At 45.6% G+C, this 25,274-nt stretch overlaps 1 protein-coding gene across 12 annotated transcripts in view; it reads right to left on the reverse strand.

The window, feature by feature from the left end:
* The window catches only part of KALRN (kalirin RhoGEF kinase), a 534,671-nt gene that overhangs the window by 7,041 nt on the left and 502,356 nt on the right, over positions 1–25,274 (reverse strand). For 7 of the 12 annotated variants that reach the window (XM_072875252.1, XM_072875256.1, XM_072875249.1 and 4 more), the window contains 7 exons: positions 22,485–22,723; positions 21,336–21,583; positions 17,987–18,110; positions 6,092–6,119; positions 5,452–5,623; positions 3,155–3,276; positions 1,503–1,634 (listed from right to left, as the gene is read on the reverse strand). In XM_072875252.1, coding sequence (XP_072731353.1) covers positions 1,503–1,634; positions 3,155–3,276; positions 5,452–5,623; positions 6,092–6,119; positions 17,987–18,110; positions 21,336–21,583; positions 22,485–22,723 — 1,065 coding nt within the window. Of the gene's footprint in view, positions 1–1,502; positions 1,635–3,154; positions 3,277–5,451; positions 5,624–6,091; positions 6,120–16,586; positions 16,647–17,735; positions 17,820–17,986; positions 18,111–21,335; positions 21,584–22,484; positions 22,724–25,274 lie in introns of those variants that run through there. The other 5 variants (XM_072875257.1, XM_072875253.1, XR_012044472.1 and 2 more) reach the window with 5 other exon arrangements.

A 25,274-nucleotide genomic window follows, 5' to 3' on the forward strand; every position in this document is an offset into this window, starting at 1 on the left:
CCCTGACTTGACCGATAGCGATGGAAAAACCACAGCCCAGGGACAAGTTGATCTCTCCAGCGGTCTAGCCGTGGCTGCGTACTACAAGTGATGTCTCAGGGCAGCGTGATAAGACAGGAATGGAGAGCTGATTTGATGACAGCTCTGCTGTGAGAGAATCGGTAGCAGAAATACTGCAAAAAAAAATATGGACAAGGGAGTCCCAGGTGAAGCTGAGACAGGGCATCAGTGCAATCAAAGTGCTTTTGCAGATGAAGTCTTTCAGAAGACGTGGTGGCTACAGTGAAACCTGGAGCTGCAGGAGGAGAACCAGCTTTCTGAGGCTTAGTATGGGCTTTTGGCAGATGAGCAGGATCGCAGCAAAGAAATGTGTGACTGTCATGTGTTTCTGCTCCTAAAAGAAACAAACCCAACCATTGCCTAACCTGTGGCATCCAAAGAAGCAATACTTTATTCATCTGCACAGGGTCACGGAACAGAAAAGGACCCCTGGGACACTGAGCCCTGTCACAACCTATGATTTCTTTCAAGAATATATAAAATTTTATCTTATTTTAGTAATTTCGGGGCTTTTTACCTTTACATTATTTACCACGACCCATATATTTTGTATGCACTGTGGGCAAATTCTGATTGCCTGGTCTCACAGGGTCAAGGTTGGTTTTACAGGGAAGAGGCAGTGATTCCTTTGAAGTGGGAGGAGTACTGAAAACACTGCTGCATTTGCTGTTTGTTTTGGTGGCTGTTGTTAATAGAAGAGCTTTTATTCTTTCACAAAAATGCCAGTCACACTGATGGCACAGTGAGGGTCAAGGCAGAGTATTTGCTAAGAGAAGGTATTAATATGATGGAGTGATTAAGTTTGCACATTTACTAACATAAGGTAGGATTTTTTGAAGGATGAAGGGGAAAAAACAGAAGCCACATACCTAAGGCAAGGTTTACTGCCCAGAGACCCTCACACCTTTGCAGGAAGAATGCAAAAAGGGATGTGAATCATTTCAAATATCCTTTTCAAGAGCACGTGTCTGTGCATATTGGGAAAACAGTGCATTTAATATCTATTTAATTCTTCAGGGGAAAAGGACGGTTGGATTTAAGAACAAATGGGTTTCAGAGCTGAGCTTGGAAAGTATGCAGGGATCTGCAACTCTATCCAGATAAAAAAAATAATGAGGCTGCTTAGGTTTTGCATTCCCAGGAAACATCCACCAGAAAGGATGGATACCATGGTGGTAGAATGCAAATAATGAAAGGATGCCTCAGTGATGGGTATGTTTTACTTGCATTAAGTGATTAGAGGAAACAGAAAGGTCTGTAATACATGAGAAGCTGGACTGGATGATAGAAGGGCTTCTTTTGGCCTTAGGCTTTGGGATTTGTGAGCAACAGCTAGTGGCACCCCAGTGGTGGCAAGGATGCTTTTGGGACCTCTTGTGCCATAAAGGAGACTTACTTTGTTCTCATTCTCCCAGCCAGTGAGCACAGCTGAAACCACTTACTTTCTTCCCTGTACTCCACAGTGTAGCCTGAAATGGTGCAATTGCCTGTACTGGATGGGGGTAGCCAGCGTAGGATCACAGAGGTGCAGCTTCTCTCCTGAGCAATGGGGCGATTTGGGGCAGCTGGGACACCTTGGGAAGAGAAAACAAGCACCAAGTCCAGCATCACATCAACAAGCGATAGTGCTTTATTCTGAAGATCATGTGCGTCAGGTACATCAGGTCACTACGAGGCAGCTGCGCCTTGCAGAGGGAGCGCTCTGGTTTACACTGGATTACCAGCACAACCAGAGGAAAGGCAATGTCATGGTCCTGTTCACCTACCACCGTGGGTCTGAGACCTCCATACTAGCAGCTAGGAGAGAACCGTGCTGCTTGCAAGCCCTGCTGCCTTGACATGGTCTCACAGTACTACAGGGCAGGGGGAATATCTTCTTGCTCACAGCTGGTGGTCAACTGGACTGCGACGCCTCAGGGAGCTCCCTGCGAGACTGGCCAGGAGAATCGCCCCTTGGGTGCAGAGGATCTGTCTGAGCTCAGCTGCTCTAAAGGCAGAGCCTCTTTACCTGCCAGTTTCTGCTGCTAATGTTTGCTCCAGCTCAAGACCTGATGCAAAGCCCATGGAACTGAGGAAAACAAATGTTGTTGTGGACTTCACCAAGCAGTAAGTGAGGTTCTTGAGGTGCGGAGTCACCTTGAAGTGTCCAAAAATGACACAAAAAAGCCACTCAGAGTGCTTCTGGGTGTATGGTGCTTGGTATGTTTGGCAGCAGATTAGCAAATGACCAGTAATTCTGTGTTTTGCTCAGGGCTCCTTTCAGCACAGGAGTAGTTAGTGCAGCCACTAACTTGCTTGGATAAATTGGAGAAATTATATCTCTAGGGCAGTTTCTGAGACCAAACAAATTGACTTCTAAATGCTTGTGACACTCCTGCATCTGTAAGTCACCAGTTAGACATTCATCTCTGTGCCATCCCCTTCAACGCAGCAGGCACCCCTCATCTCTCATGCTAACGGATCCCTTCCTGGAGCTGGAGGTCATGAACATCAACTCATCATTTCATATTCATTACAATTAGTTAGGTCACTAATTATGGCGCTGAGAATTCAGGCTCGGAGACATGTCTCTGAGCTGAGTCCCTGCAGAACAGTTCACCCAGGCCAAGCCTTACTCTCGCCTCCTCTGTCCTTCCCAGAGAAGGGGAGGCTGAAAATCAGCATCACTGGATCCCAGGTCCCCCCGCTCCAGACAGGCTCTAAAGCACAGAGCTCCCTGTGGGCAGCCGGGGCATCCTCCTCCCAGGGGTTTGGCAGCCCGAGGGAGCTCAGCTTCCCCCGGCCGACCTTACCGAGCCCCTGGGAAGCAGCGCTGCGAGCAGGACGCAGGAGCTGAACCAGTGCCAACACATTTTCCTTTCCCAGATGTGACGCTTATGATCAGACGACTTAATCAAGCGCAAAGAGTCTGCGCTGCCTTCAGCTATCAGTGGGAGTCTTAGCTGAGGAACGGCTGTATGATTTTAATGTCTCAATTCACCTGGCACAGCTCCACGTCCGGCTGCCTTTGCATCGGCTATTCCTGTGTGCTCCCAGCCCCCACCAAGGGACCCTGTACAGGAAAAATCCTGGGTGTTAAGGTCAGATACGCTACCTTGAACTTTGATGGTTGCAGAGGTTGATGCGGTTCCATGTTCATTGGTTGCCACACAGGTGTAAATGCCGCTGTCCTGAGGCATCAGGTTGCAGATCTTCAAGGTGAGTTCCCCGGAGTCACTGTGGATGCAGGAAGCCCCGATTATAAAGCGCTGCTTCACTTGCTAATGCTTTTTATACCAGTTCCTGTCCTGCCTCATTACAAGCACATGTGCATACAAATCCTGTTAATTCATTTGAAGAAACATCTCTCCAGCAATCTGGTACCCAAATACAACCCCTCCATATGCCAGGATTAGGCCGTTAATGAAACCTTCGAGCAGAATAGTCCTAATTGCCTGCCAGGAAAATCTACTTGTCTGCTGTGGCCTCAGAGGAGATGGGGAAGGATCACTCAAGAAGCAAGCAAAGTCCAGGAGCTGAACATTTGCTGTGCCTGTCCAGAGCTGGATGCTTAGACTCCATATATCTGGAAAGATTGCCCCAGGCACATCTTTCCTATCTCGGGAGATGCTGAGCTGCTGTGCCTCTGCAGTTCAGTCCAACACACGCCGGACAAATTTGGCTTCCCACAGATGCAGAAGGCAGTCACGCAGCACAGGGTGCCTGACATTTCTGGGAAGCTTCAGACCCCTGGATCATGTGCCGTTGATCTGATGAGGCTGCCAGGCCCCCGGTCAGAAGGCTGGACATCTCACAACAGCTACGGATAAAGAACGTCAGTGCCGAGTTTGTGAGAGACACTCAATCTTTGGGCCAATCTGAGCAAATAAACAGCTCTACGGAGTCTAGTGAATTTATAGCAGGTCTGTACATAGTCACTTCGGTTTCCATTGCAGTCTTCAATATGCAATTTAAGGGAGTTGGCCTGAATTAAAGGATTTTGCTTGTGTAACTGCTTTAGCTGTACTGGAGACCCAGCTTAGAGTCAACAATAAATTCCCTTGATGGCAAAAGTAGACTAGTTCTTGAATGCATAATCTATTGGAAACTGCAGAAAGACATGGTTGCTGGTATAACTGCCTGGATACTGCAGCTTTTGCTGGTCTGACTATGCTGTTTTAAAACAGGATAGAAATATCCCCTTCCCCCACAATCTGGACACTCATGCCAGCAAGATTTGTAAGACAGCCACTGATCTGCTGGGCCTTTCCTTGGCAGGCAGTGTCTTCACTGAAAAACAAATACGAGTAACAAGACAATACAAGTGCTGATAGTGCACAGGGATCCAAGGCACAGGCAAAAGACTGTGATGAAAAACAGAACCCTGTATGGAAATATGCCCCCATCCCAACCCCAGCCAGAAGCCTGAAGATAAGGCACTAGCGATCTGCTGAGTAATGGCTATAAAGACAATTTTGGGTGCTCTGGGGTGGCCACACAAGCCAATGGTCTCTGAAGGAAGCTCTTGATCAGATGTAATTTTTTTAACTGAACATGTAAAATCCCTTCTCTCTTAGTGTTCATTTTTACTTTCAGTGACTTTGTACTCCCTGGATTCATCTCAGCCTGAGCCAGAAGTGCTGAAAAGTTTGCATGAAAGGTTGCCTCCTGGAGAATTCCACTGCAGTTTGGCCCAAATCATTTATATAAGCTGCAGATGAGCATCCAGCAGCAGGCTGTTACCTGGCCTGAATACAACTCCAGATCTTTTCGGGTCTCCCCAGTGCTTGTTGTAAAGATGGTTTTCCTCTCCCCAAGCCGAGCTGGGAACATCAGGACAAGCATCTTTCTGTCCAAGCACAGCCAGATGTAGCCTTCCCAGGAGCACATGTAGGCTCTTTTAGGAACAGCTGAGGAAGGGCTCAGGAAAACTGCAGGAGTTACCACCTCTGCCCATGAGATGAGAAAACGCCCAATGATACGGGTATTGCAAGCCAGTAAGGGCTTGCTCTGCTTGACTCCCGTTCCTACCAAAGGTGAACATGGCATCAAACTCAAGCAGAGAACATGGAGGCAATATTAGCCAAACTAATATGTTGAAAACATTAATTGCTTCTGGCTTGCAGCTGGCTCAGGAGGTCATGGCCTCCTGGGGCAGAGCACAACCTGAGCAAGCTCACGACTGCCAGCAACGCACTCTGTGGATATAGTTTCTGTGGGAAACTATAGCGCTACGCAAGCCCCGAAGTTTGACCCTTTCTAGCTGACATGTGGTGCAGCGATGTGCCAATACACCATGCCAGACTTGATTAACTGCGTTTCTAATGAGCCTTGTAGCCTGGCTGGTGCCATATTTGAGGGCAACATGACTATCATGACCAGCTATGCTGGGATCCAAAGGCAGGACCTTACCAAGATGACACTGTGTAAGTGGCCGTGCTGTTGTCATTGTCAAGAATGTTTTGATCTGGTCCTTTCCAGGTTATTGTTGGTTTGGGCCGTCCACAGACTTTACACTGCAGCATCACTGTGTCACCGAGCAGGCAGGTGATGTCCACTAATGGCACAAGAAACTCTGGAGCCACTGGAAAAAAACATGGGGACACAAACATGACACCTTATTTTAATCTACAGGTGAGGATGTTCCCTATACAAGTCTAGAGAATACATTATAGGACCAACTATGGGATGTGGATCCCAAACAGCTGGGGGTCCTGGGATTATGTTACCAAAACTCCCCCTTCACTAAAAGCCAGCTGTCAACAGCTCAGCAAAGGAGGTAGGGGAGACTGTCTGCCCCGCTCAGCCCTGTGCTCTGGCAGGAGGGCAAGACTTTGTGAAGGCAGATTTGGGGGGTTCAGCCTCGCCCGTGGCCCTGGGCTGTCTGAGCCGAGCAGCCAGCAGAAGGACCGCCTTCCCTGGGGACTGAGCGGTGGAGAGCTGCCTTTGCTGTAAACGCTGATGGGTGCAGAGCATGCTGTTGCACTGGAGTAAATCACAGCTGCTGACTTGCCCCTCCGTGCCAGTCAGTGCACAGCTGTCCTTAACTCACCTTCTTGAATGAAATTGGGGTTGATTATCTGAAAAATACAAAGAAATAAAAGCATTTATTTTTCTGGACAGTGACAAAGAAACGTCTGGTTTCACAAGGTACCGTGGCGAACCTGACCAGAACTGCAGAAGCACTGACCAGTGGCTACAAACCACCTCGAACAACCAGCAGATGCAGCAAGCTCTAGTGACAACTGAACAAGCCCGTGCACAGCTGGGAAAGTAAATGGAAGCTACGGCTTCTTGAACTCTGATAAAGCATCACAGGTAACAGGCACAACACTAAGGCTGAGGAGGGTGCACATGCTTTCTCTTTACTTGGGTGATAATGCTCAAGCCATAACTCTTCTTCCCGGAGGGCCCCCCTGTGCCCAGTTCCAGACCCACATCACACAGCGCCTGCAGCCACCATGCACCTGGGGCGTCTCACCAGCACTCTGGCCACTAACCAGCTTTGGGGAGATGTCTTTTAACTTCTGCTCAGCTTCAGGAAAAAAAGGTAAAGCACTAAACCAGAAATACTGCCTTCTTTTTGCCTACTGGCAAGTGTCAGTCCTGCAACAACTCTTGGTCTGTCACAATGAGTAACATTTCACTCATTTCATTGGACTGCTGGAAACTTTCCAACTTGAAACTAGGTTTGGATAACTGAGAGTTATTTTATCTAACTAGTTAATTGATCAAGTTAGCAGAGACTTGAAAAGCTACTGTCTCTCCGTGGCCTATATATGGCAATTACCTCATGTAACCCTGGAAGCAAAGTTGAGAAAAGCAAAGACGACGCCACTAAGTTCTTACATGCAACATCAACCCTAACTAATAGTTAGGGTTACAACCTTACACAACTAATAGTTGTGTACAACAGTATAGAGTTTTTATCCTCATTAACTGTTTTAATAATCTCATAAGGTCTTGTTATCCAAATTCAAACTAATAATTTGATATCAAGCACCATAAACACCAGTGTGGTTTATCTCGCCTTAAATATCTTTGTTACTATCTATTTCAGAGCTATTTTGGAAGATGCCAATGAAGCAGTGACCTAATTCGTGGCCTGCCAAAGCTGACGGGAGTTTTTGCAAAGACTCAGAAACCAGGTCACGAAGCAGAAGCAATAACCCTTCAAAATAATGTAGATACATCTTCAAGATTTATATTTTGGCTTTATAAATAGTTTTCCAAGGTGAATGGCTCAGGGTGCCATTCAAGGAATCACTCAAGCGTATTCAGGTTCATTTTGGTTTCATAGCCCTTCTTCATAGCCCCAGGCAAACCTCTGGTACCAGCACTGAGACCTCAGGGTCTGCTTTCTCCTATCACCACCAGAAAGTCCAAATGAACCAGGCGTAACATGGACTTGCCACTCACAAAGGTTCATTTTTCCCCATAGAAACATACCTTACATCAACAAATTCCTCGCCATCTGAGACTGAGACTATCCTTTGTCCTAGCAATAGGCAGAATTTGATCCTTCAGGACACATCTACAGAGAACACAATGTTCACGGTACCGGCTGAAACAACCAGTCAATGCCAGTGCTTTACACTCTGCGCTCCAGAAATGCGTAGGGGCTGCTGCTTGTGGGCAAAGCAGGTTTCAGTCCCTACCACATAGCCAGTCAGTCCTAAAGGTCTGTACCGGGTGGGCAAAAGTGTGATGGTTTGGACTCTCACATGCTCCCAAGAGTGTGAGATTTCAAATGTTTCATTCCTGGCATCCTGGAAGGAGCCAACCTCTGGCTACATCCCTGGAGAGGACTCTTTGAGCACTATTATTATAATTAGGGCTTCTTATTTTTTAAAGCCATGTTGGGGGCACCTCTGCAGCAGGGAGGGTGCAGGAGAGCATGCCACCCCTGTGATGGGATGGCATGGCTCGGCTGGGCTCGGCAGGCAGGAGCCTGAGCGGGCGAGAGTGCCGGCCAGGCTCTTTGGGTCCCGTGTCAGGTGTTCCTCCTCCTGGCTGCATCTCCTGGCCCTGGTTTCACTTGGGTAGCACAAAGTCCCATCTGAAGGGTGCAGCTGAGCACTGACGCCAGGACATGGACCTCTGGCCAGCCACCCCGGGAGCTTCCAAGAGGATGAAGGTCTCAGAGGCAGCGATTGCTGCTCTGCAGGGTCCAGGACCCACATACGGCCCCCTGGATCCTGCGGGCAGGAAGAAATCGGGGTGCAAGGGGGCACTGGATGAAGAAGAACATCTCTCCCACTGTGCATGTGGAAGAGGAGAGATGGATCTTCGTGATTAAGTTGTATTGCTCACACAACACAGCAAAGGAAGAAAAAGCTGTTCTGTGGATAACCATTGCTTGCCACTTTTCACTCAGTGAGACCATCTATTTATCAGCTGAGTAACCCCAGGCATCAGCTCATTTGCACATACATCTTCATTTTTGTAGTTTTTGGCTTAACTGGAATACACATCTATCCTCCGAAGCTCTCTCCTTCCTTCCCTGCAGCATGCACTAAATTCCCTTATTATTCACTGATTTCCATCCTTGTAGGATTAGAGATCAGGAGAAAGAAATGCTCCTAACACTTTATATTAATTTTATAACTCTAAAGAATTCATTAGAAAATGCAGCTACAATGATGAATTTAATAGATTATATCTATAAATAAATAATGCTACATTTCTAATGACTTTCAGGGCACAATAATTTATAGTAATTGCCTCACCAATGTTTTTTTTCCCTTGCCTCACCGTGGGAATATCAGAAAGAAAATTACCACTGCTAGACAATATTGGAAGAGTCTATGGGTAAAATTTACATTTCCTTTGCTAAAACTTCATCTGTTAATTAATAAAACGTTACTTAACAACACCCCCACAGCCACGTCGCAGCTTTTGCCTGCTGTAAGCTTAGACAAAAATAAAAGCCTGTTTGCAAGAGAATGTTTAAGTGCTACCAAAGTGATTTAATACATCACTTAATTAGGGAACGGGATTTGGTCTACTTTGAAGGAGGCAAATGACGGGGTGAGAAGGGCAGAAATAGGAAAGCAAAGGTTCACAGCCAGATCTGTGGCCAGAATCCAGCTCCGCTGGCTCACACGTCTGCTCCCAGACCCTGGGGGTTTGCTGCCTCTCTCTGCAGGCCGGCCGGGTTTCCAGCCTGTGGGCAGATGGCAGGAGATGACAGACTCCACAGAGTTCTTCTAGATTAAGTGCAAGACCTTTAGAGATGATGTCTTTATTTGCCAAATAGGTTTTTAATCCCCGTGGGTGGAGAGGAGCCTCCAGAGCATGGCCCCGCTGCCCTCGGAGGACGGGAGCTCACGTACCGCTTGTCCGCACAGCATCCTGCCGGTGCCGGGGCTGGATTCCCTTATGGACGGACTTGCCAAGCACCTCCCAGAGCCTCTTGAAAATGATGGTGTGTGCAGAAAGCTGGAAAAGCTGTCAAAATCCATGCAAGTAACTCTTCTCCATTCTCTGTCTCAGGGCTTTTACAGAGAGATGAAAGCCAGGCCGCGTTGCTCTGAAGAGCAGAAAACCCTGCCAGCGAGGGGCCCAGGGCGGGCTGCTGCTGAGCAGGGTGAGCTGCTGTGCACCGAAATGGGGATTACGGGCAGGGGGGTGCAGCTCCCCCACCGAGGCTCTGGGGCCAGCATGCTGCACCCATGGCACATGATGCTGCCAGAGATGCTTGCATGGGCAACACAGTGGGCTCCAAAGCCAAGGGACCTCTCCCTCAGAGAAAAGGAGGTGAAAGACCGCCCTCTCCAATGTGTTTTCCCCCTTTTTAAAGCCCCTGCTCACCCTGGGGAGCTCCCACACAAGTCGAAGGGCAGCGGTGGTGTTTGTGGGGGTGATGCAGGAGCCCTGGCTTCTGCACATCACTCCCTCAGGGAATGCTCTGCACTGCTTTGAGATTATCAGGTGGAAAAAACAACCCTGCTGGTTATGTGGCTTTTGTGGAGTTTTACTTTTCTTCTCTCTGAAAAGCAACATGAGGCTCAGCCCTGAAACCCCACTCAGTCCGTAGCGGTTTGAACGAGGATCTCACAGGCTGGCCCTCAGCCAAGCATCCCTGGCCATGGCGGCCATGAGCGGGGGAAGGTGGCCCGGGGTCTCACGCTGACAAGGGCTCCCTGAAGAAATCCCAACAAACACCACCTGCACCACTGTGGCTGCCAGTCTGGCCTGCGACTGAACAAACTCATGGGGATGGAGCTACCCAATGCAAAAACTTCTCACACCATCTTCAGCGTCAGTCCATACCAGGCAAACGCAAACCCTAAGGGATGAAGCTCGGTTGGCAATGCAGTCATTCCTCAGGTAAGAAACACAGCCGGCTCTTTTTTCTAGGAACATAAATTCAGTTGAAATGAGATAGATTTATTTTTTCCATTGGATGAAATACCTGTAGCCTGGTCCAGGGTAGGTGAAAACTTGTAACACTCCCTCCGCGGCCAGCAGAGTTTCTGTTTCCCATACAATGACAGCTGAAAATGGAACCCCCACACAAGGTGACAAAGGCAGACCATGAAACGGCCTCTGCTCAAGTGACGTGGGGTCTAACGCTGACCAGGCAAAGGCACGGAGCTGGAGGGAGGGGGGGTGAGATAAAAAAATGGGAGGACGGGTCAGGGTTATTCAATAAAAAAGCCAGAAATAGACCTTGCTTCTCTCTCCTCCAGCCTGTGCTGTTTCAGGGCTCAAACCAAGAAAGGCACACGAGGCACGTACCTGAATGCCTTTGGGGACCTGCAGGGATCTAAGTCACTTACATCTAAGTGACTTAAGTGTAACAGGCTTTAGAAAAGCAGCATAGGTGCTGCATCCAGCAACTCCGTATTTGCAGTACTGGGCCACTTTCTTCCCGGTTTGTTAAGCTCATGTTACAAAGATAGAAAGGCATCTGCAGCAGTAGCAGCAAAGTCCACTTGCAAAGTGACTCTGACCGCCCTAATTCTTAGCAAGAGCTTATCTTTCATTTGTGCACACATGCTGTATCTGGTGGGGAGCGAGAAACCATTCTGCAGTGCCAATGGCCAGTCCTGAAACGCTCTGCAAGCACAGCCTGGCTGCCTGCGAGGGCTTCCTGCCTTGGCCAGGGTTTGCTTCTTCATTGCAGAGGTGTCCTCGCCATGCCTAAACCACCTCCCTGGAGGAGGCTCAAGGCCAGCCCAGACACACGCAATGCACAGAAGGGCCCAGCGGATGCCCAGATTTTTCCAATGCCCCATTTCAGTCCCATTTTAAGGGAGTGCATCAAAAACAGGAGTGAGGATACTTTTTCCCCCAAAGCATAAGGCTAGGCTGCAAACCAAGCCCTCTGTAGTAAGATCCATGCTTTATCTAAACAGTAGAGGGCATGTTTACTCCAAGGCAAGCAGCTCAGCATTTTGTAAACACTTCATGGCACTTCTTGTTCACTGAGTTAAAATAAAATATTGACGCATTTGCATATGCTGGTAGCAGAGTCAGCAGCATGTTCCTTGCTCCCTCACTCAAAAAAAAAAAAAAAAAAAAGAAAAATATTAATAATTTCAGAAAAAAATGAAAAGCCAACTCTAATTTGTAGGAAAAGATCTATCAATCCATCTCTGACTAGGTCAACTTTTACTTTGAGACTTTTGGGGGGACAGGCTCACAGTGTCACCAGCCTTCCCTCCCCCAAAAAGCAATAAATTAACAAGAGAAATTTATTGATAAAAGGAGCAAATAAGGATCCCGCTACACATGGATAGGTGCTACCAAAGGGAAAACAGAGTTTAAAACGGGAGAATGGTATCTGATGAAACATCCCACGGCATCAGCCTTTTGGTGGGGATGGGGGATGCCTTCTGGCACCCAGCATGGACGGGCTCAGCCGCCTTTGAGACTGATGGAGAAGCTACAAGGGATGCGACTTGTACATGCATCCATGCAAAGCAGAAGTCCTCTTGCCCTTGTCACGCTCTCGCTGTGAGGCCCTAATGGCTGGTGTGCTTCAACGGCTGTAGCTGTGGGATGTCTCTGGTACTCCAGGCACCATGTTGTAGCTCTCTACCCCTTTCCTGCAGATGAAGAAGGTCACTTCTTCCTCTTGCAAAAGCTAAACCACAGCACCTGCACTGCCAGGTCAGGCTATGTCACACTTGATGAGCCACCTTCCTGGTCAGTCTTAGCAACCCCTGCCCACTGAGGGCAGCAGGACAGTGGTGTCACCCATGGAGGCCACCCCATGGACACATGGGAGGTTCTCAGTATTGTACTCATTCATACTGTGATAACAGGCCAGGAAAGGTTTCTTACCAGCATTGTACGAGCTCTTGCAAAGAGAAGTATGTTAGATCTGCTCTGGAGATGGTCAACTCAAGGCAGGGGGTGAAAGCATTTGCCTAAAGCACTTGGGAATTCTTGGCCTGAGCTGAGTGTTGACTTGGAGCCAATGCTGTATCCACCAAACCATTATTCACTCAACCACTTGGACTGTGGGGGTGCTAACACAATGTTCTTCCCTACAGTATGTTTCCTAGTGCTTATCTTGCTCTAAGTATATCTGAGTACTTCTTAACATGCTAAAATGTCATAACTGAAAAAAATAGATTATGAAACCCAACTTACATACCTTGGCAATAGCCCAGCTCATTAATCTAATGATGGCAGTTCCACTGACTCGGGGTGGGCCTGGACTTCATCTCTCCTTTGCACAGCTAAGAAACTGGAACAAATGCTAGACACTTGGTGACAGTTGTGTGTTGGTCAGGATTACTTGTAACGCACTGCAGTTGGAGTCACGCTGTGCGAAACAAGACGTCTGGAGCCATGTCAGATCCCTACATGTGAGGTCCACACCAAAGCCTGGAAGAGCTGCTCCTGAATTTAGTGAGGTTTAGCTCAGTTAGGTCTTCTGACTGCTGGAAGGACATTCAATTAGACAAGAGAGGTAGCCTGATGGGATCTGCACAGTTGACTTATGACCCCGTCAGCCATATCGAAACCCCATGAGATGTTACGACACAGAATTGTAGGACAATTAGTTGCGTTGTTGTCCAGGACCCCTGACTTGGGTGTGGACGACATTTACTGATTCACAAGGGCATACACCTTCTTCCCAGAAGCAGAGCTGCCTGACCCCGTGCAACTAGCTACAGACATGTGGAAAGGGAGTCTCTGATCTTTCTTAAATATAGGTTACTCCTATCCCTCACGTGGCTACACATGCTCCTTAAGTGCCTGCTCCTACGCTCACATGCCTAACAGGTGAGTTTGCACCTTCTGTTTTGAGAAACAACAGCGCAAAGCAGAAAACTAGGGGGAAAAAAACAATTTCATTTCCATCCTTATGCGCTTTCATTACATATTAATAAACAAAGAGAAAAGAAACAGCCACCATTTCTATTCATAATTACAATGAATGGAAAATCCTCAGGGCCAGCATGTCCCTGTGTAGGCAAAAACACAGTAATGGCATTTTAGCTCTTTTAAACAGTCACCCCGTATTTCAGTTTCCTGCTCTCACTATGTATGTTCTCCACATTGCTTTCTTTTTATGTTTCCCATTGAAACAAAACAAAGCCAAAGCGCTCCAGAAATCTGGAGTCTACTGAACAGATACGTGGTATTTTATAAACAGCAAGCAAACCTAGATCTGAAAGACCACAATAACTGTGGGACATCATGGATACTATGACCAGCTTACCGACTTCTTCCGCAGTGAGTAGGCTGGAGGTAAATTGCACTGATATTTCCAAGTAATTAATACCGCTGCTTTGCATTTAGAGACTGCCGTCTCTATTCCAGCACTGGGTGCACGTTCACATGCACCATGGGAGGAAGAGGGATGTCAAGGGTGACAGCCCTATAAGAGAAGCCAGGTGACTTGCTCTGTTATTACCTGGCTGTAATAATAGCTACAGACGACTCCTCCTTAATGACACAGGTAGGGCCTCATGCACCTCTAAATGTTGATGACCAGGACACAGCTCTCCTACTGGCACTCCCAGTGTCTATAAAATCGGTCACAAGCTCAGCCAGGTGTGAGGACAAGGTCTTCCCCCTCCTTGGGCAGCCAGTCACACTGTCTCCAGCTCACCTGGGAGCTCGCCCGTGGCTCTGCTGGGATGTACCGTGCTGAGTAGGGAAAGGAAAACCAGGTGAGCTACTGATTTACAGTGCACACGCAGGTTGGGGTGGAGGGGTAGCATAGCTGTTTAACAATTATTTAAGCCTAGGATACAAAGTCTAAAAGACCTCAACCAGGCTCTGGCGGTGGAAGAAGCGTGTCTTGACTCTCTTTTAATGAGAAAAGACTTTAGCTCCCAAGGCCTTAATATAGTTCATTTATCAACACATTTGAAAAGGAGCATGAAAACATCCATAATAAAGGGACAGGGAGAACGACTGTGGCTTCCAGTAGCGAATACCCCAGACCTTTACAGACTAGACTTCCCCATGGCCGCTTCTAGGGCTGTTTCCCTCATGAGCATTTTAGCAACTTGCCCTTGCTCTGCTCCCTCTGGATGATTTTGTTTAGTTTACACTGGGTATCAGCAATCCCTCGCCCCAGTATTTCTTAGCCAGACCAACAAGCTGGCCGCACTCACTCCAGGCTGCAGATGTGCTAAAACTAGCACAAAGCGAGGGCTGTGCAAGGAGCATTGCAGGGCAGTGTCACCTTAGGTTGGTGTTAAGGCACCCCCAAAATTGCGCTCACTCACTCTCCTTCTGCCATTTTAAACATTTGCTCAGCCCCAAAGAGTTTTGCTCAGAAGCAGACTTGAGCTTTCCAAGCCATGAGGAACATTGTGGCTCCTGGGGACTGCAGTGCGGCGCAGTGACACTGTCACCTGCAGTAAGTGACCTGGGAGATACAGGACGGGGTTTCTGAGTGTAAATCAAGTCACATACCAGGCACATCGTTACTCCCCCAATAGCAGATTCATACCACAGCCAAGACTTCAAATTAGGGTCTTTTGGTTTAAATAGAAAGGGTCTTACCTCCTGAACTGAGGAGCAGGCAAGAACAGTAGACTGTATCATGGTAAAAAAACCAAATCAAACACAAAGACCCACGTGGAACATGCCAGAGCTGACTAGAAATGCCGACAGCGTAAGGACTCCACTGACAATTTAGAAACATCTGGTTTTCCTCCTATTGAGCAAAGTCAAAACACAGAAATCCTCTGCAAAAAGAATGGTGGTTCTCACCCAGCTCTGTACATTACACCTGTATCTCAGCCACCTTTTACTCCACAGGGCAATTTCCAATGATCTAAGGCTTACACAGACTTATGTGCAATAACTGGGCACTGCCTTGTAACAAATACATATACTTGCACTTGTTACTTGTGATTGGCAAAATGCTCTTTGAAAATGCAAACACGCTCCTGAGAATAATGCGGCTTTAGTGGTAAGCACCATTCAATCTCCAGGATGTCAGCTGGGTCAAAAGCTTTCCTTTAGTACACATCCCCTTCTCAAAGATGTGTTTATTGACGCCAACACAATAAAATAAAAGAGAGCCTTCAGGTTAAGAGCTGAGGTGGTGCATCTCAATACACTGCTCCCTCTTTTTTTTCCTCCAGGAAAGCTGAAAGATCAGCTTTCTTTTGCGGGATGTTGATAGTGCAGCCTGGCTAACAGCATCCTGGAGATCTCCTAGGACACACAGATATCCCTCTTCTCCAATGACCTGCCCTGTCATCTCTACAAAATCACTTATGTCTCTCTGAACCTTGTCCTTGCCTGTTTCAGTAGGAAACTCTTTCAGCCTTGGTACAATGTATACAAATGCTTGGTGTGGTCACTACGCACAGAAAAAAAAAGGGTCCTGCAAGATATTGAGGAGGACCAGATATATAACTCTTATGATTTTAAGCTCCTTCAGGCTCTCTCAACAAGGCATGTCTTGGTCACTCCACTAGAATTGGTGGCTTCACACTGGAAAAAGAGTAGTATAATGTGTCATAATTTGGGTCCACCTCTTTGATTCAGCCTTGTCTGTGATACAGGCACATTCACACAACCAGTTTTACCATTCTGCTTCCGTACCTTTATAGAAATGCAATTTCCCACTCTGCTAGCAGAAAAAAGAAAGGTTGTATTTTCTGATCTTCTAGATAATTTAAAGCACTAGTTATGATGCAACAACGTTTGCTCCAGTGATTTATAACACAAGCCTGACTAGCAGCTCAGCACGTATTGCCAGGGCGAGGGGTGTTTTAATATAGAAAGCTGCTACATTTATCGGCAGTTGACATGCATGCATTATCGTTTCATTGAATGAGGTCCCAGGTGGGAAACAGCGACTGAGGATGGCTACGTGAGCCTCCAGCTCAGCAGGAGCTTGTTCCTCAGCTTCCTCCGCTGCTCCCATCACAAAGGCAGCCCAAACTCCAGTTCACCACTTCGTAAATCAGAATTGGCGCTTTGTGTGACTCACACTTAATTGGCACATATGTCCACAACCGATACAGACCCACCAGTTCCCCTTTCAGCAAAGGCATTTCAAAACAGGCGCATGTTCTTGGAAAAAAAATAATCACAAGGATGATTGTCTCTACCTCCATGCTAGTATTGGGGTCAAGGTCATCACACTCTGATTCCTCTGAGCTGTTTGTCTCCTTGTTTGGCAGCATGAAGAGGGAGAGAGAGAACAAGAGATTAGAAGAGAGATTGGTTAGGCAGGGCAGAGCAGCACAGGAGTTGTGAGCAGCATGGAAATGGGTAACAGTACAGACAATGCTCTAAAAAACCAACCAAAAACCAAACCGACAACAAAACAGGGGAAGCAAGGGCAAAGACATGCTTTTGCCAAAGAAGAGGCAGTGATTCTGCAAGTCGTTCAGGTAGTAAAAACAGCGAGGAGGCAACAGGAGGAAGAACGGTGGCCACCATGCTGGAGCAACCGCTTCCCTCGGGCCCGCTGACTGCAGGGCGGCTGCGCAGGGGGTGCGAGGGGCGCCCGGGGCGCAGTGGCAGGGTTCCTCCCTTTGCACATGCCATGGCTACTTCACTAGGCTTACAAGACGGAAAGCCTCTGCAAAGGAAAACGCTTAATCATGGGCTTTCCTGGAGAGGGGTGGATCCAAAGGACATGCTCAAGTGCTTTCCTGAATCAAGGCTGGGCCTTGGTTGTGTCAAAATCACAAGTGTTTGCTTGCCTCTGCTGGGAGGGAAAGCCCCCGATTAGTCCTCAGCAGGCCTCATGGTCGGTTTATAGGGACGGATCCTCTGAGTTGGAGCACAGTAGTCAGGCACCCAGAGCAGAAGATGGAGCTTAACCCCACAGTTCTCAACCTTTTCCATACTGGGAGATCTCAGAGAGAGAGAGACAGACACAGACACACACACAGACACACGCACACAGACACACACGAGACCCTCTCCTGGCAAGACAAAGTCAGCATCTCTGCCCTGTCTGATAATGTGGAAAGAAAAAGGTCATTGAGACCATCTCCCCAGACCAAAAATCTTAAGCGTCTCAGGTTGAGAACCCCTTATCTTAAGATGTGGTGAAATGTTGGGCTAAAGAGAACTCATCAACTTCAGTAAGGCCATTGGTTCATCCAGTGGCTTTCTCACTGCTGCAGCTGCTCTGATGGAGCTGCAGATTGGGCTAGGTCAGTGGTCAGTAAATCACTAGTGTCCCAATTTTAAGAACAGTTATTTAACCATATATATAGTTGTTTTTTTTAATGAAGATTACTTACTTGCATGTAGGATGCCAGGAAAAAGAAAACGAAAAACAAAGGCTGCATTTTATCTCGCATGCAAAAATCCTGCTAAAATGGATACTACAAAAAAAGAAAAAAAAAGATAACTAAAGTGGAAAAAAAACCAAAAAAGCAAAAAACAAACCCAAAATCGCCGCCCCCTCCCTCTCTCAGGAGAGGATGCTATAGGGGGTGACAAGGATGGGAAGCAGGAGAGCAGCACACAGCTTTCAGATGGCCTTACTCACTTTAACAGAGACTTTGTTCCCCAGAATATCCTTGGATTTACGTGGCCCATTGGCTTCATTTTTGCCACTGCTCTCCTTTTCCGCCCGCTTTCTCATGCGCAGGGTATGCCATGAACATGACTTCCTGTTGTACCAAAAAACGCAGCAATCAAACGGCAAATCATAGCAGGAAGGAAGGATTTGGAAAGGGGAACCAGCATCCACATTTGCGATTACTGCAGTTCCCTAGAAGGTGAAAGCCACCGGCAATATGCCTATCTCGATCTGAGCAATGAGAGTTGAAGTTAAAAACCAAACCAAACAGTTCTGCGAAGCAGATGTTGTGCCACACTTGCTGTTTAAATGCATGGAGCAGGAAAAAAATGCCCATGATGGAAGCAGGCGACTAGAACTTGGTCATATGGTTTCAGGGACTTGGATTGCCACAAATTGAAATTTATTTTATTTTTGCTACAGTTAAAAGGTCAATTCGGTCCTCAGTCTTGTTGGTTAAAAGCAGTGAAACAAATAGAAATACAGGAGAATGGTCTTAATAGATTCCTCAGTAGAGCAAATAAAAAAAAAAAATTAAGAAATTCAAGGTGTTGCTCCCTACATGTTGCTCAGAACATGAATAGCTCAACAAATAGGAGCTACATCATTAACTTTCCAAGAGATAAGCCATTTCCTAGAATGCTGTGCTTCTCAAGACCAAGAATTTCCGATTTGATTTTGCCAATCCAGTTAGAGAGGACATCAGTCAGCCCATGGTTTTTGGCTAGCATCACAGCAGGCACGATTTCCAGTACACTTTTCACCCCTCATTACTGCTGCTATGACCTTATTCTTGGAAAAAAACAATAATAGACCATGTCACCCTTTGTAAGAGCAATGCCGTGTTGACAACAGAAATTGCATATCAAAGCAGACATTAAAAAAAAAAAAGAAAAGACCAAAACAGTTCTTAATATGGATTTCATTTGGTTTAAATAGTGGACGGGTTGGGGGGGGATTTGGGAAAGGGTATGTTGTCCAAAGCAGAAAGCTCTCAAAACAGCAGTGTGATGAGCTGGGATCCAGGTTCAATGCATCTGCCCACCTTTAAGTCATGCAAATTTGATTTGCATGTTTAAGCCCAATGTTTGGCACATGTCATGTCTACAGTACCTTGATACATTTTACAAAGCAAGTTGCATGTAATCCAACGATCACCTGCGGTGCCAATAAAATGCAGTATGTTAGCAAGGTAGGACTCAAAGGACGCCCCACACAGCCAACGCTCCCCCATGAACACTGCTTCTGATTCCTAAGTGTTTTTTGGTTATACTTCAGCACCTGATGGGAGCTGTACAATAGCTCAAATTTAAAAAAAAAAGTAAACTAACAGCCTCCCAACAGCTGGCTGCCACCGACACAAGACTGAACTGGGTCATATCAACTGTTTTTGCAACCAGGTTTAGTGTCTCCACTGCACACAGCTGGCACAGGCAGTCACGTTTGAGCACAAGGAGCACCAGAGCACCCTACACGTCTCAGCCGGACAGTAAATGCTGTCTGATATTTGGGCATTTCTGGAGGAGGTCTAAATTAGATGTGCAGAGCAGGGGAAGTTATCCAGCACTTCAGGACTGTTATGTTTTTCTTTACAATATGGTAAGAGTCAAGGACGTGGCTGATGGGCTCCCTGATCTATCAGTGAATAATACATGTTGCCAGCACTACTGGATCGACCACATATTTTGTATACCATATTTGTCAATAGAAGAGTTTTATTACTTATAATAATTAGTCAATGGGATCTGGCAGACTAGGCAGGGCTGAAGATAACACCTGTTCCAGGTCATTTTTTACCCATAGGACTTCTATTATTCAAGCACCTTTTTGGTTTCAGGGTTGTTTTAGCTGTTTGAGTCTGAAAACATGATTTAAGACTTTAAATCTTACTGCAGTGAGAAAGACAGAAGTTCAATGCACGTGTCTTTCAATTTTGTTACGCCTTCCGGGCCACTATTCATACGACTACGTAATTTGACGCAGAATTTGACTGTACAGCTGCCATAAAATCAGAGTCTTCACCAGGAGCCTGGTGCCATGGATGAATGTAAGGGCACGTGGTTGCCTATCGTGGTTAGAGAGGAACCCGGGAACGGCCGTGGTGGATGTCCAAGAGACATGCTAAGCATGCAATTCATAGTAGCATTCATTACTGACTGACAGGTAAAGTCATCATTTCTCTTAACTGAAACTGCAGCAGAGATCAAATTATTATTTTTAGTGAATCTGTCACAAAATCTTTCCTCGTGTTCAATTCTGCGCCTCGAGGTACTCATGTAAGGTAACACAATTTGTAGTATATGTCATGCATTACCATCTAGTCATTTTGGATGTTAAAAGAAATCAACAGGTATTACTGAAAAGAGGGTTGTACCTTCTGTATTTAATACCAAAAAACCACTTTCTTGCATTAGTCATTTCAGACTGACAAATTTCTAAAAATCAGAAAAGAAAAATATATATCCACACATTTGTTAAATAAGCAACAAAATGTTATAAACAAAAAAAAAAAAACCAAACAAAAACCAAAAAAGGGTCAAACTAGTTCTTTTACCTCATTAAAACATGCTCATGGTGAAAATTTATTTTACATATTTAAAATAGTACATTTAAAATTAGTTACATTACAGGTACAATGATGAACATTGCGACTATCCATTATATTGCACAACCTGACTTCATCAATATGAGTTTGTTTCCTTTCTTTTTTTTTTTTAAATAGTGCAAAATACTTTATACAGGAATGTACTTGGATGGGGGTTTTGCAAACCAAAAAATATATTACAAAAGTTACTGCAAACAGAAAAAAAACCAAACCAAAACAAAACTAAAAAAAGATACAAGCTGTACAAGGAAATTGCCATAGACAACAAAATTTCTCCTCCTTGAGAAGCGAACCTCAGTCCAACACGGGGCCTGGATTTTTTTGTGGGTTGTTTTTTTTTTTTTTTTTTTGCTAGATGCTGTTATAACCAATATATAGATTAGTAACTTAATACAACATAAATATAAGTCCAGTCCAAGCAGGTCCATGTTGGTGTAAAATGGTGTAACGTAAAACATATCTTTAACCGTCTATGGTTTTATTTATCTCCAAAATATAAACAAAACCCCACAAAATGAAAATAAGCAAAACCCGAGCTATCCACCATGGCTGCCCGACGCTGCGGATTGACCACTCAGCTTGTTCCAATGGCACTGTAGATAAAAATCAGCAGGAATTCCCTACCATTTGGGTTTGTTTATTTTTATTTTTATTTTTTTTTCCTCAAAAAAATCCACATAGTGCTCCCAGCGAAGCCAACATGGCACTTACTTGATGCTTCCGTCGCTATTATCTGTAGTGGATTTAGTGAGGGGAGCCAAGATATTGCCAGGGATCCATCCTTCAGCGGCTGGAGAGTGGTCGTTTGCAGGCTGGTACACCAGGAACATGTTCTGCTGGTTGACAGCAAGGATCTGAACCACCTCTCCTTGATTCACACAGATCTCATCCTCCTTCAGTGCATAGTAATCTTTAATCACCACCATGGAAGAGGTCCCATTGCACCCTCCCAAATCAGTCTGTGAAAATGGACACAACAGAAACCGGTGAGCAGGCGGCGCTGAGGAACCTGCCTTTTCCAGCAGCAATCCCACCACTTCATTTCCAGCCTAACTGTACCAGGGAAAAAGATACAAAGCACTCAAATTTCACATTGGTAGAAAAGGATTTTAAGGATCTGAAAGGCGGCAGTAATCTGGTACAAACAAGCCTCCTATTTCATATTAGATTTCACAGCTGCTAGCGATGGTGCCCCAGACATGTTCTCATTTGTACGGTGTTACACATGAATGATCTGTGCTGAGCCAAACGGGGGGAAAGACCAACAAAGGCTCAATATTAGAATCCAAATGAATACTCATGCATCTCATGATCTTAAATACAGGTCATATTGGAAAGTGGCTTTGGTCAACCACAGCCAGCAGCAGGGTCCAAACACTGCTGATGTTACCGACTCTTTGGTGGTTTGTGTGCAGTGCACATGCGCCCAAATTATAACCTTCAACTGGCACCCTGCGAGCTGTTACGTGAGAAAAGGTCTAAACTCTTCCGTACCATCAGAGTAGACCTCTTCAAGAATGGGTGGTTAATGGATATTAGAGAAGCCTGAATATTGCTGCTGCCAGTACTGCAAACGGATATTCAGTTCACCAGGTCTGCAAACACAGTGCCCCGAAGAACACTGGGATCAGCGCTCCGGGCTCCAGTGTCAGGCTCTGTCTCCATTTCCCAGCTGAAGTGCCACCTGTCTGGATGCCAGAGCTTTCACAGTCTCACAATCCCAAACCACATTTTACACCATTGCTTCAGTATGTTGATTCCTGTTGACCTGGTTAGCTGATAATTAAAGCTAACTTCACAGATCATCTATGGTATAAGAAGTGGGCTATGAGATCATGTTTTATCAGATGAGCTCAGTACCTTGCTTTGTTCATACTTGTCTCCGGGCTGTGAGTGTTCATACCCTGTGCTGCCGTTGGAGGTAGATATCTTCAGGGGTGGGAGAGATGGGTTACGGCTTGTAGCCTTCAAAGGCTTCTCAGACCCTACTGGAACAGAAGAATAGGGTCTGCTGTTGGGCTGAGGGACCCTACCGGTCTGGGGCCTCAGCACCGCTGAGCTACTTTCTTTGCGTTGGTACTCTATGGGAGACTGTAGCGCTGCAAAAGAGGACAAGAATTAGCTATATGCTTTCAATGACATTGCAAAGGGCTGCAGAGAGTGTGTGGGGTGATTCAGTCGGAACAGACACATAAGTTGCAAACCAAACTGGAAGAGGAGATGCCACCCACGGAAGCACACAGCGCGTTCATGGCTAGACAGGACGCAAGCATTTTACGTTGTACTGTGTGTGAACTGAACACAGCACTCCATGCTACTGTGAAGAACAGCTTCTCTAACCAACACAGTAGGCTAAAATATTTGCCATTCATAGCATACATAATTGCATTCATTTTCTTTGAAATTGCACAAATTAATTGCCTCCTGTAGTCAAAATAAATGAAAGCCTGAATAAGAGATGCACAGCTCTTTTACAGTGAATTTTGCTACCATCAGAAAACACAGGTCAAGACCCATAAGTCTCATTTGCCTATTCCCAAGACAGTGTGACTACTAAATGCTCTTCAGACATGATGCACTGCAACTTGGCTCTCTATGTGCTCTCTATATTAACTACTTTGGTTCAAGGAAACCTCTGGAAATGACCAGCAAGTGAGGACGTATAGACAGCACAAAGACATTAATCCCAGCAGTCCAGACCTCTCCAGAAAATACCCACAAGCAACATTAAACAGCTTCATAAACCTTAAAAAAAGTCTGCTTGTGAGAGTGTACATTTCATAGTCATGGAGAGAGCTTACACTGGGAAAAGGAAGGATAAAAATCCCAGATGGTAAAGAAATAAAGAATTTGTTATATTTGGAGGAGAAGAGATCAGGGCTGGGACTCACAGTGAATGGGAATGAACAGATTTGCTAGGCTCAGACTACCATCCCCAGACCTATGGGTTTGGTTTTTGCATGTCATGTGGCTTTAATGGATGATTTATAGTCAGTTAATACTGTGTACATGCACCAGACTAAACCTACTGGAATGCAGAGAGACTAGTCTAGCAAGAGGCAGACGGAGGACATAATGTCACAGCATCAGCCCAACCAGGGAACCATAGCAGAAGGAATGTCTTTCCCAACAAGAGGAAAAGGACAGAAAACCAGAAAGGTTCAGCACCACACAGCATACTCTCTAGCATTCCGCTTTCTGAGAAAGGCAGGACTACTCCAAGAAGAAATCACTTAATACTAAAGAACAAGACACTAAAAAAAAAAAATCAAGGAGGATGCCAGATCACCTTTTTCTTCAAGAGGACACAGACATAGACCTGTAGCGATCTGGAAGATTACTTGGCTCCAAAACCTAGGCAGTGACCCTTGTCACAGCAGTGATTCGTATTTATGCCACAGTGACTACCAGATTCACTCGCTTACCTCAACTACAGCTGAAAATGGTTTAGTCCTGCTGCAGATCAGCCATTGAGGAGAAGGAAGGTTGGGGAGAACTTTGACAGTGATTTTGACAGTGACTGTGACATTTTTCTAGTATATACAGTAGATTAGGCTGCAAGGTCTTTAGCAGTAGGACCCGAATGAATACTTATCAATCTATCTCGAAACAATCTATCCCACTCAGTGCTTTTAAAGGGTATTTAGTTGAGTGTCCACTTGTGACTACTACTAACTGTTAATTATCACAGTGATGCCTGGCTTCCAGCCTCCTGTTCAACATCTGTTAGTGTTCTTATGGGCTTCTGGCAAAAATCAGTGTCCACGTACTTGCGTGCTCTCTCTTTCTCTCTTAAAAACCACCACAAAACGTGATTAGAAAACAGGTACAGATCAATGGCATTTTCCTTATGAAATATTCCATCAGTGACATATTTTCTTTACAGCTTGCTTCTTAAAGCAAAATGAAAGAACAGTCACTATAACCAATCATTTGGTGCACAGTCCGTTTCTCAAGCTTAGCAGCTTTTGCTTTTCAAAGGAAAAATATGAAAAGCTTGAATATTACAGTGTAATTGCACCACATTTTACGTTTATGAACTGTGGATGCAAATACTATGCTTTGTACATAGCCCTGTACTCTTTAGGGCTTCCCTGTTGAAGAGCGAAAAATCAGAGACAGCTTGGGCAAGAACTCACAGGGAATATTTTATTATTAAGTTTATGCAGCATTGGCTCAGTGTGGATTTAATATGATTTTAAAGACAGAAAACATCCGCTTTAATGAAATGCAAAGCTAAAGAACGTATTTAAAGATTACTCAGCCTCAATAAGATTACATCCTAAAAGCCACTTAAATTGTTCTGGACTGGACAGGCTCTACTGGATACAATACCATTTTCTTGGATCTTATTTATAGGTTTATAGTAAATCCTTAAGCCTGTGGTTTAATATAAATCTATTTTTACTTCTAGCTTTAGAGATATAGATGATTATGTTCCTAACCCACCAAATTCCTTGCTGGCCTCACAGAAGACAGGCTAAATAGGGGCTATGAAGATGCTTCAGTAGAAAAAGGGGCTCACAGGGCAGTAAGTCCTGGGAGGATAGGAGGGAATATATAAAAAATAAAACAGTAAGAAAGATGTGGAAGGGACAGAAAATCCCTGCAGTACTGTCTGTGGAGTTCTCACAAGGTTTAAAAAAATTT

The sequence above is a fragment of the Ciconia boyciana genome, chromosome 10 (assembly GCF_034638445.1).
Source record: "Ciconia boyciana chromosome 10, ASM3463844v1, whole genome shotgun sequence".
NCBI lineage: Eukaryota > Metazoa > Chordata > Aves > Ciconiiformes > Ciconiidae > Ciconia > Ciconia boyciana.